This window comes from Rhinatrema bivittatum, chromosome 2, assembly GCF_901001135.1.
Source record: "Rhinatrema bivittatum chromosome 2, aRhiBiv1.1, whole genome shotgun sequence".
In the NCBI taxonomy this organism is placed as follows: Eukaryota; Metazoa; Chordata; class Amphibia; order Gymnophiona; family Rhinatrematidae; genus Rhinatrema; species Rhinatrema bivittatum.
Window position 1 is genome coordinate 773,554,630 of NC_042616.1, and position 12,681 is coordinate 773,567,310.

At 40.5% G+C, this 12,681-nt stretch overlaps 1 protein-coding gene across 2 annotated transcripts in view; it reads right to left on the reverse strand.

Annotated features, from left to right (window-relative positions):
• ADCY8 (adenylate cyclase 8) overlaps positions 1 to 12,681 on the reverse strand; it is a 546,512-nt gene that overhangs the window by 46,769 nt on the left and 487,062 nt on the right. For both annotated transcript variants that reach the window (XM_029592041.1, XM_029592040.1), the window contains one exon: positions 8,134 to 8,292. In XM_029592041.1, the coding sequence (XP_029447901.1) occupies positions 8,134 to 8,292 (159 nt within the window). The remainder of the gene's footprint in view (positions 1 to 8,133; positions 8,293 to 12,681) is intronic.

Below are 12,681 nucleotides of genomic sequence, written 5' to 3' on the forward strand. Positions count from 1 at the left end.
TACCCAATCAAAGAGCTCCTAATAGCACAAGGGTTGCCCAACTGGCTTTCTATTTGTCAGGCTAGGTTATTCAGTCCTGGTTTTACCCCGCCCCCCCAAAGCCGGGCTACAAGTCCCACGCATGCCATGTGAGGGGGGGAAACCATAACTGGATTGGGCCTCCCCTGAGAAAAGCAAAGCCAGTTAGGACCCTAACATGCACACTCTGCTTTATAAAAGACCTAAATGACTGCTTCAGTTTGGAATCCAAGCCAGCTGATCTCTAAATCACAGTAAATTATATCTTTGGGGCAAAGATAGGATTGCAAATAATGATAGTGTCAGCTATACTGCTTTCCTGCTTTTGATAAAACCAGCACAAAAAACACCTCTGTTAGACATATACCAACATATATGAAACAAGGGAGGTAGGATTAGCAGACATTTGATCTTTGTTAACAACACAGAGGATAACTGTCAATCAGCCCGCATAGGCTAAATCTAAATTTTAACCAACATTTTCAAAGTGCATTTCTGCACGTACATATGCTTTGAAAATGTCCATGTGGGAGTGTAATCCCTGCAGCATGCATGCACAAATTTGCATTTTCTCGAGAGAAGGTACAAATCTGTGTGGTGGATTGACCTCTGACCTGCATACATTTGAAAAATCAAAAGTATGCGCATAGATCCTTTTCCGCCCCACCCTGGAAGGCCAATTAACTATGCACGTAAAAGTACATACAAAATCGTGTTTCATGCATACTTTTATGCACCCCAAAAAGAATTTCAAGTGGAATTTATGTACATATGTCCTTTCAAAAATTACCCCCCCTAAAAAAATCATCTTAAAGTTCTGACCTTGTTGCTGCATTGAGTAGGAGACTTAAGGGTTTTTTTGTTTCATGAACTTTACTAAACAGCTCATGAAATTGAGTAACAGTGAAAAAAGGTTATGTTGTGCTAAAAAAAAACCACAGACATTACTACCTTATTTGATAAGCATTAGCTATTAAGTTTTTCATTTGCATTCTCTTATATGGGGCTATTCATTAAAATCTGATAAGCATTTGCAGATTTTTTGTGATGGGGAGACTCCCAAAATATTGAGCCTAGTTTGGTATCTAATTGCGCAAAATATTTTGGGTAGAGGAGATCTGGGATCTGTCCTGTTTGACTTGTTTGGGAAAATTGTTAACCCTTGAATGGAGTTCTAGTGAATGATCACTAGATGGCAAGGGTAAGAGATGAGTAAGTTGACCATGTTCCTACTGTGGTAAATAGGTGGTGTGTAGGTCCCCTTACGAGTGCAGGGTTATGTGATTAGTTGAACGAGGTTCAGCGAGAGGTATGAAAGTGGGAGTTTTTGTTCCTGCCTTGCCTGTTAAAGGATGGAGCTGGTGGAGGAATGGACTTCCAGGATGTAGTGGCCTGAAGTGGATCTTCCCCTCAAAAGAAAGGCCTGAGGCCATGACGTGGAGAGGCGATCCTCCTTCTGAGGAAATAACTGGCACCTGTGGTCCAGAAAGGCCAAGAGAATGGAAAAGGATCATCTTAAGATGAGGGTTGCCCCTGAGGACCAGGGTGTGAAGGAATGCCGAGCAAACCTGCAAATTGCTAGAAGAAAGGCACAATAGAGCGCTTTGTGAAAGGCTCAAGATCATGAAAGGAATTCAATGTCCTCCTTGGATGTGAATTATGATATGGATGATGTGAACCGAAGGAGCATGGGGTAGGGACTTAAAGAGGGAAATGAATATAAAAGGAACGTACTTATTAAATCCCCCTAGATGTCTTGTGAGAAGGTGGAAATGTGGATATGGTAAATGAGAAAGTAAAGAGAAAGGTATTGGTGAGTTGCTGGCACCTCAATGAGAAAATTGCAAATTAATTTTACTCTGACTGTTTGTAAACCATCAACTCTTGTTGTTTCAATATTTATTAGTCTACCTCATCCTTTGCCAGGAAATAGTGGCTGTAAACCAGAAATAAAGGGCCTGCTTTACCAAGGCTTTTCCCTCATTTTGCACCTATGAGAAAAACGCTTAGTAAATAAGGCCCAAATTTAGGCATTTGAGGGTTTTTTTTAACTGCTGGAAGAAATGCCGCTGATACCTTGAAACATGAATTCGGCCCCTTGAAGAAGGCGGACGCCGAAACATGGTCCATGTCGGGCTTTTACACCTCTAGCCTCTTGACTCTGGATAAAAAAAGTGTTTCTTTGCACAACTCAGCTAAGTAACATCTATTTAATGTCAAATCATGAGAAACAATTTTTGAACAGCATATCACAAATGGATGGCGAATTCACGAGCATATTAAAAAAATCATTTTGGTCCTATGATTATATTACCGGCATTAAGAGTCTCTGCTAATATGCACTGATACCTATGCCCACATAGGAGGCCCATCAAAGGAGAGAAAAAATCCGTAACACACGGTGATTTAATTCATTGCACATTGTGGGGACGTTTAGCCATTCTGTTTATTTGACTCTGGTTAATGCCATGTCACAGGCCACCAGGCAATGAGTGGGAGTTCATGGACAGAAGAAATTGATGCTCTCCCTGAGCAGTTCAGAATTAGGGTCCTGCCCCTGCTGTCTCCATAACAGTCCACTTCACCATCTGTATGACCCATTTATGAGAACCCACCAAATAAATTTGGGAGAAGGACCCTTCTACAAATACAGAAATCCCTCCCATCACTTTATATACCTGAAATATAGGTTACATGTATATGTGTGTATACTTATTCTAATATAGGTTACATGTATATGTGTGTATACTTATTCTTGATTTTAACATATTAAAATCATAGGAGTTGTTAACCCAAATGCATCAATTGATAAAACAGAGTTTCAAAAATAGTACAAAATATGACACATTTTCACGATGGCTGTGGGCACTTGATTGCAGACTGCCGAGCAAGGCCTGAACTCAAGTTACACATTACCCAATGCAAACAGTCTTATCGGAACAAACTAAAATTAGCAGCATAAGAACCTAAGAAATTACCATACTGGGTCAGACCAAGGGTCCATCAAGTCCAGCATCTTGTTTCCAACAGTGGCCAATTCTGGTTACAAATACCTGGCAAGTACCCAAAAACTAAGTATATCCCATGCTACTGATGCTAGTAATAGCAGTGGCTATTCTCTAAGCCAACTTGATTAATAGCAGGTAATGGACTTCTCCTCCAAGAACTTATCCAAACCTTTATTAAACCCAGCTACACTAACCACATCCTCTGGCAACAAATTCCAGAGTATAATTGTGCGTTGAGTGAACAAGAACGTTCTCCGATTAGTTTTAAATGTGCTACATGCTAACTTCATGGAGTGCCCCCTAATTCTTCTATTATCTGAAAGAGTAAATAACCGATTCAGATTTACCTGTTCTAGAACTCTCATGTTTTTAAACACCTCTAACATATCCCCGCTCAGCAGTCTCTTCTCCAAGCTGAACAGCCCTAACCTCTTTAGTCTTTCCTCAAAGGGGAGCTGTACCGTCCCCTTTACCATTTTGGTTGCCATCCTCTGTACCTTCTCCATCGCAATTATATCTTTTTTGAGATGCGGTGACCAGAATTGTACACAGTATTCAAGGTGCAGTCTCACCATGGAGTGATGCAGAGGCATTATGAAATTTTCCGTTTTATTCACCATTCTGTTTGCTTTTTTGGCTGCCACAGCACACTGAGCCAACGATTTCAATGTATTATCCACTATGACACCTAGATCTATTTCCTGGGTGGTAGCTCCTAATATGGAACCTAACATCGAGTAACTATAGCATGGGTTATTTTTCCCTAGATGCATCATCTTGCACTTATCCACATTAATTTCATCTGCCATTTGGATGCCCAATTTTGCAGGATCCAAGGTCCTCCTGCAATTTATCACAATCTGCTTGTGATTTAACTACTCTGAATAATTTTGTATCATATGGAAATCTGATTACCTCACTCGTCATATTCCTTTCCAGATAATTTATAAATAAATTGAAAAGTAAGGGTCCCAGTACAGATCCCTAAGGCACTCTACTGCTCACCCCTCTTCACTGAGAAAATTGTCCATTTAATCCTACTCTCTGTTCCTGTCTTTTAACCAGTTTATAATCCACGAAAGGACATCGCCACCTATTCCATGACTTTTTACTTTACTTAGAAGCCTCTCATGAGGAAGTTTGTCAAATGCCTTCTGAAAATCCAAATACACTACAGCTACCGGTTCATCTTTATCTACGTTTATTAACCCCTTCAAAAGAGTGAAGCAGATCTGTGAGGCAAGACTTGCCCTGGGTAAAGCCATGCTGACTTTGTTCCATTAAACCATGTCTTTCTATATGTTCTGTGATTTTGATCTTTAGAACACTTTCCACTATTTTTCCTGGCACTGAAGTCAGGCTAACTGCTCTGTAGTTTCCCAGATCGCTCCTGGAGCACTTTTTAATTATTGGGGTTACATTAGCCACCAGTCTTCAGGTACAATGGATGATTTTAATGATAGGTTATAAAGTTTAACTAATAGATCTGAAATTTCATTTTTGCGTTCCTTCAGAACCCTGGGGTGTATACCAACCAGATGATTTACTACTCTTCCATTTGCCAATCAGGCCTACCACATCTTCTAAGTTCACCGTGATTTCGTTCAGACATCTGAATCATTACCAATGAAAACCTTCTCTGGAATGAGTATCTCCCCGACATCCTCTTCAGTAAACACCGAAGCAAAGAAATTGTTTAATCTTTCCGCGATGGCCTTATCTTCTCTAAGTGCCCCTTTAACTCCCTCACAGACTTTCTGCTTCAGATATATTTTTAAAAGTTTTTACTGTGAGTTTTTGCCTCTATGGACAACTTCTTTTCAAATTCTCTCTTAGTCTGTCTTATCAATGTCTTACATTTAATTTGTTATGCCATATTTTACTGGTGCAATGTTAATTGTGAACCGATAGGATTTGCAAACGGCTATCGGTATATAAAAGTCATTAAATAAATAAATAAACAAATAAATAAATAAGTAAATAAATGCCAATGCTTAAGGCCAGATTTTCAAAAGGTTACCTGCGTAACTCCTCCGGAAATACGCACGTAACCGGTTTTACGCGCGCTGGGCCTATTTTCAAAAGGCCCGATGACGTGCGTAAAGCCCCTGGACGCGTGTAAGTCCCGGGGCTTGCAAAAAGGGGCGAGGCGGTCCAGGAGGCGAGGCGGTGTCAGAGGCTCCCGGCACAGTGGCCATTTGCCGCTGTGCCGGGGATTGCACACCGGCAGTTGGCCGACACGCACAACTTACTTCAGCCCCGGGGCTGAAGTAAGTTTTACAACAACAACAACAACAACAAAGAAAAAGGTAGGGAGGAAAGGGTGGGGGAGGTAGGGGAAGGGAAGGTGGGGTGGGGGGTAGGGAATGGGGGAAGGCAGCGTGGCTCAGCGCGGGCTCGGCGCGTGCAAGGTACACAATTGTGCACCCCTTTGCGTGCGCCGACCCCTGATTTTATAACATGCGCACGCTTGCGTGCGCATGTTATTAAATCGGACGTACATGTATGCGCGCCGGGTGCGCTTACCTCTTAAATTCTACCCCTTATGCTTTATCCTATTTTCTTTTGTTGAATCCTTCTTCCAATTTTTGAATAAAGATCTTTTGGCTAAAATAGCCTCTTTCACTTCACCTTTTAACCATGCCGGTAATCGTTTTGCCTTCCTTCCACCTTTCTTAATGTATGGAATACATCTGGACTGTGCTTCTAGGATGGCATTTTTTAACAATGTCTATGCCTCTTGCACACTTTTTACCTTTGTAGCTGCTCCTTTCAGTTTTATTCTTATTTTGAGTTAATACTTATTTTGAGTTAAATGTACACCGATACGATGTGCAAACGGTTATCGGTATATAAAAAAACGTTAAATAAATAAATAATTCTATTTTTCTCATTTTATCAAAGTTCCCTTTTGAAAGTTTTGCACTAGAGCCATGGATTTGCTTACTGTCTCCCTTCCAGTCATTAATTCAAATTTGATCATATTATGATCATTATTGCCAAGTGGCCCCATCACCGTTACCTCTCTCACTAAGCCCTGTGCTCCACTGAGAATTAGATCTAAAATTGGTCCCTCTCATGTCTGTTCCTAAACCAATTACTCCATAAAACTGTCATTTATTCCTTCCAGGAACTTCATCTTTCTAGCATGTCCTGATGTAACATTTACAAAGTCAGTATTGGGGTAATTGAAATCTCCCATTATTGCTATAAATTTGGGTCTGGATTTATCAAAATGCAATAAGTATTGCATGCGATAGTAAAAGGGGCATGTTTTATGCTAATATACAGTTTATTGCAACTTGCACAAATTATCTATGTGAAGAGCTAAGTTAGCACAAATTGTGAAGAGCTAAGTTAGCACAAATTGTAATTATCTATGTGAAGAGCTAAGTTAGCACAAATTGTAAACAAATTTTCAGACTTTGTGATAAGTGCCAAACCTGTTGTATTTCCTGCATTCAACCACTGGGAGAGAGTGAGGAAACTCACTAGGAGAGAGTGAGGAAACTCACTCCAAGATGATATTTGTGCAAGGTTCTCTCAACCTAGCTTGATGGACTCTCTACCGGGGTAACATCAAGCTAGGTGGAGAGAACATTGCCCAAATCTCATCTTTGGGTGAGTTCCTCTCTGTAGGTCATCAAATCTTCACAAGAGACCACTGTTTTGTTCATACGTCTCACGTTGAATGTCAAAGTGGCCCCTAACTCCCTACACTAATACCTAAACCTCACCTCGAGTTACTAGGTGGGCCCCCCATAGGGATAGAAATACCTATCTAGGGAGAGGACATTATGGCTAGTCTCTCTCACTCTCTCAGCTAGGCAGGAGCTTCAAATGTACTACAACAGGCCTTTCCCTACCACTCTGTATGTGCAATAGCACTTCACAAACTCCTCCTCTTTTTCAAATTTGCATTGTACCATACAATATGGTGCTATTGCATGCGTTAAAGACATTTTCGCATGCATTAACGGGGCTTTTCGCATGTGATAAGCCCTTAACGCATGCAAAAACACCTTAACGCATTTTGATAAATGACCCCCTTGGTTAGCTTCCCTAATTTCTCTTAGCATTTCAGTGTCCATCTCACCATCTTGGCCAGGTGGATGGTAGTATACTCCTATCACTTCACAACACACAAGGGAGTTCTACCCATAAAGATACAATTGTGCATTTAGTCTCATGCAGGATCTTTATCCTGTTGGATTCTATGCCATCCCAGACATGCTCCTCTCTGTCATTGTGATATAATTTGTACTCTGGTATAGCACTGTCCCAGTGACAAAACATTATTTTGCATAATCAAGAAATGTTAAGGAATACAGTCTGTTAACATTCAGTGCTACTCTTTTGGCCATGAGTCCATGAACGCATTACTGCCTGGTGGAGGTTGATATACCTCACAAGCTTTTTCTTAATGCAGGTGTGCCTTGGGCTTGAAAAAGTTGGGAAGTACTGTATTAAAATTCCATTTATATTTTGTGCTATAGTCTAGCTAATTAACATACATGTTTCTAGAGGACAGGTCATTGATGATTATTTAGCCGGATAACCTTAGATGTCTTCTGGGAGGGATCAGCATCGAATTGATTTTTCTATTTGGGATCTGCTGGGTTTCTCCAAATAACTCTGACTGGTTACCCCTGGAGACCCAGATTGGCAAAGCTTATGTTATGTTCTTATCTTTTATATACTTAATTCAAAATGATTTATATACATGTTTTCTCATCTCTATGACATGACAAGATACAGCATATACAAATCAAACATCTTCACTACTTTTGGCATAATAAATGTACAGCTACAGTTTTCGTCAATTTACTAACCAAATACCTTCTATTGCAGTTTAATGAATCCTTTAATGTTGATGAAAGGTGACTGAATGGGCAATAACCAGGCAAAAACCATGAATTAGCTCTAATAGTCCAACTCTGTGCAACTTTCACAGAGTTTCTGTATTTGCTAAAATTCATGGCAGAATTCTCAAAGAAGAAAAACGATCAGTATTTAAACACAAAAAGGAAAGTAACATCTTTCTGTCTCCAAGGCACAGATACAAGAGTTTACAAGCATTTAAAGAAAAACGTTTACTAATGCACACCTCGTTATCTCGATCCTTCTCCAGGAAGTGACGAGCTACGTGACTGGGTAGAATGTTCCGGAGCATGTTTTCATTGTGTTCCCTTAACTCCTTCATTTCATTGATTTCTTCTTTGGCCTGGACTCGCCACAAAAAGTCAAGTCTGGCTGTGTATTCCAGCTGCAACAATTAACCAAACAAACAAATGCTGTCAAAGAGATTAGAATCAGCCCTAGAACCTCTTATTCTCTAGAAGGAAATGGACCTGCCTTGCAAAAAAAAAAACAAAACTTCAAACTGGAATAACTGGATTACATTGTCTTTAGAGGATGTTTTCCAAGCACTCACCTGAAAGGAACTGTGGCACATCCTTCACAAATTTTGACTTTATGTGTGGAACATAAAAAATAGCGGGGTCATTTAGCATTTAGGGAGTCATTTTCTAGCTGTCTGCATTGGTGCGAAGTCTGTGAGTACTTTCTACCCACAGACATCATCCCAATTTTCAAAGTGAAAGTATGTGCGCATGGGTCTAAGTATGGTTGGGCGTGCGTTTTGGATGCTCTAGAGCAGTGGTCCCCAACACTATCCTGGGGGCCCACCAGCCAGTCGGGTTTTCAGGATATCCACAATGAATATGCATGAGAGAAAATGTGCATATACCTCCATAACATGCACATTTTCTCTCATGCATATTCATTGTGGATATCCTGAAAACCCGACTGGCTGGTGGGCCTCCCAATGCAGGACTGGGGACCACTGTTCTAGAGTAGCATCTGATACAATAAGGAGATTAGCGCATCCAAAATGCACGCCCAAACACATGCGTAGCAGATAGCGCCCATCGCATGTAAATCACATGAAGATGAGATTATAAGCTATTACCCCCGAGGCAGGGGGCAATAGCTTAACACGGCAAATTTAATTCCTGCCCTGGAGGTGGAATAAAGTCAATTCGCGAGTCGAGGGCTGATGAGAAATAAATAAAAACATGCTCTCCTATGTGTCCTTCTACTTAGTATCACTGTGATCCTTACATTTACTGCTTGTGGTGTTGAAACATAGATGTATATTGGCTTGATAAAAAAAAATAATAATAATTTTTATGGCTGCACAGTTTGGATGCCCATAGTAAGAGGTGCTTAGATATGAGCAGAAAGAAATTGACCTGAAGACGCGGGACAACAACGGATGCTTATATTCAGCACCTGTTGCAATTGTGGCACCCAATGCATTTGAGCGCTATGGATTCACAGTTTTCCCCTAGCGTGCCTTTTTTTTTTTTTTTTACGCAGCCCTTGATTTAAAGACTGCTTCAGACGCCCAGGGAATGTGAATGCATGTGCAATACGAGTGCCCGTTTTCAGGGCGTCTTGTTGCATCAGCCCCATAGTGGGAATGCACGTGTAAGCTTGCCGGCACACAGGGAGAGCAATTTTCAAAAAGCCCATTAAATGGCTTTCAAACTTATCCTCCCAACGGTGACTCAATTTCTTCCAATATGTGCAGGTTTAGTGTCCCAGTCTCCAGTCCCACTTTGTTTATATGAATTTGGGTTTTTAAAGTTCCAAATACATATGTCTTAACTAAAGAAAACTAGGAAAAATGCAACTTAACATACAACATATTTCTATTATGTATATAACTTTAGGGAACCATTTTTTAGACACTACTGAGAGAGAGAAAGAGAGAGAAATAAAAGGCTTTTCACAGGAAATGAGATCGTGAAGCAGAGTTTCTCCGCTGTTAAATGAAAACAAACTGACTGAGATTAAGTATTCCTCCTCATTCTGAAAACAAGTCATGCACGGCAGCTGCCAGAAAAATGAACCATGCCTCTGGAAGGACTTTGCAGCTTGGCACATCTTCAGAGCAATGTCTCTATTGCATGGGTGAGCAGACACATTCAGAGGGAGTGTAATCACTGCAGCAGATGTATGGAGATGAACACACAGCATCTGCATGGGATCATTTCACATCCTGATCTAACAGAGGCAAAATCCTCATGAAGCCATTGAGGGGATTATCTCGTGAAGAGGATAACCAGACCATCTCCTAATGAGATTATCCTGACATCAGCCACTGATAAATTTATCCTGGGACAAGGCAATCTATCCTGTCATTATTTTACCTGCAGAAATGGATAGTAATTGGAGGTAGTTATAAACCAGGAATCTTGTAGCTGCTTCCCCATTACCCAATGTTAACAATACAATCAATATCTTGCTGCCATCTTGTCTCTGTCTTTGCCTTCGTTCACGTTTCATTTTATGGACAATAACATTTTGCCAGACTTTTTTTTTTCCAGTCATTTACAGTGCTTTTTAAAAATCTTTAACAAATAATTAAGATTTTAACACATTGCTACGGGTCCTTATGTCACTGGGATCTGACATAGACATAGCCAGGCAAAAGATAAACAGCTGTGTTGCAGAGATCTGAAAACACAGCACCACTAAAAACAATCAAACTCAAATCCCAGCAAAACAGAGTATTAATGCTAAATACATATCTTGCACCCCTCAAAGACCTGAATGACACCCCTCTCTCAATGAAAACAAAGGTTCGAAGCATGGGCTAAGACATAGAAACTGAAATCACCTCAGCTGCAAAAAAACCTCCTTCTACCACCTTCAGCAACAAAACCTTACATGGATGGGGACAACGTGGCCGCTCTGATATAGGCATTTCCTATCCTGACTAGACTACTGCAATATTCCTAAAACACCCACAGTTACTGCTGAAGCAGCTATGGAGAGCATGGTAACCTAATCCTCTGAACTCAGTGCTGGCTACTAATCCCCTGCACAGCCCAATGCAAAGCTCTCTGCATTGCCTTCAAGTCTCTGAAAGACCAGGGGCCAACCTATCTGAGGGACTAGCTGTCCCTCTACAACCCTCTCTCAGTCTCCAATCAAAAAAAAACAAACAAACAGAGGCACAATGAAAACTCACTGCTGTGGCATGGAGGAGTAGCTTAGTGGTTAGAGGAGTGGGCTATAAAGCAGGAGACCAGAGTTCAAGTCCCACTGTTGCTCCTTGTGACCTTGGGCAAGTCACTTTACCCTCCACTGCCTCAGGTACCAACTTACAGGCTGATACAGAAAAATGTGTGGAGAGAGCTGGCCACTCTCCTGGGTGTGCTCCACTGGAGCACACTGCACTGTATTGGCCTGTTAGATTATAAGCCCTCTGGGGATAGGGAAATATCTCCAGTACTTGAATGTAATCTGTGCTGAAAAAAAGCAGAATATAAATCTAAGTAAATGTGCACCTTTATCTCATTCATTCCCCGAATCTGGAATTCTCTCTTGTCAGAGGCCAGGATCACCACTGACGTTTCACGGAAGGTAAGAGCTTCCTCAGACACCAAACTGGCCTCCTTCTCACCTATCAGAACATCCCCATGCTCATCCTAGTACGCCTAAATACTACCTCATTTCCAGTTATATATCTCTGCATTGTCTAGATATGCATTATGTTTATTTTGGATTATTTATGTACGCATATATGCTACGCTTAGGTACTGTGGAGTAGGTTTACATTTTCTGTATTGTGCATATCGATTCTATACCTCGCTCTGAGTATTCCAGTAGGAATGAGAGTAACTAATCTTTGTAATAAATAATTAAATTAAATATTATTATGTTTACTCGATACGACTCACATGCCCATCTGATTTGGCGCATGGCCAAGTTTAGTCATCAAACACTGCCTTCACCTTAGAAGTGCTCTGTAGAAGCTAAGTAACAAGAAATCTATGCAAAAAGAATATTTTCTTATTTATCAAATGTTTCTATTGAATGTTAGTATAGAAGGCATCAGCGAGAGAGAGAAAAAGTGCTCATTTACTAGGAGGACATACAGTCCTGTAAATCATGACTCACTTTATGCCATCCATGTAAATAGTACAATTTTGCTTTTTTTTTTCTCTTTTCTGTGGCAAAATTACCTATCTAAGTGGAAGCATGAGAGAGCATAAATATAAAACAGATGCTATTGCAGTGAGCTTGTCCTTGAATGAGACATAATGTGTGCCATCAAAGACATTACTGTTAAATAATGGCTCTCTCAATGTCAGGGAGATTAGATAGTTATGTTGTAATAAATGATATCTTCATGCTCCCATAGTTTTCAAAGAAGCAGAATTGTTTAAATTGACATATTTGCTGGAAAGAGACAAATTGGTGATTCGGTTGGTTGATTTGGACATTTCTAGCAAATATAATTGAGGGGTACAGCCATATGCGACTATAGAAATAGCAGGACTTGCCCTGGGGGCAATTCTACAATCTTTTGATTCAAATAGAGATACTTAATTTTGGAGTACGCTTCGGGAGGACAATTTGCAAAGTCAGTTACCTGTGTAAAGAGTGATTTACATGTGTAAATTGGCAGGCTGAAAATTTCCTTCCAGCCCAAATGAGGAAAACCTGGAGCGTCGTTCCACGACTCGTCCACTTTTAGCCACATTTAAAGGGATGTTCAGGCAGGAGGGAGAAATATAGCATGCACAGACAGCATTTTCAGATCTCGGCACATTATTTTCTATAAATAAAAAAGTACCCA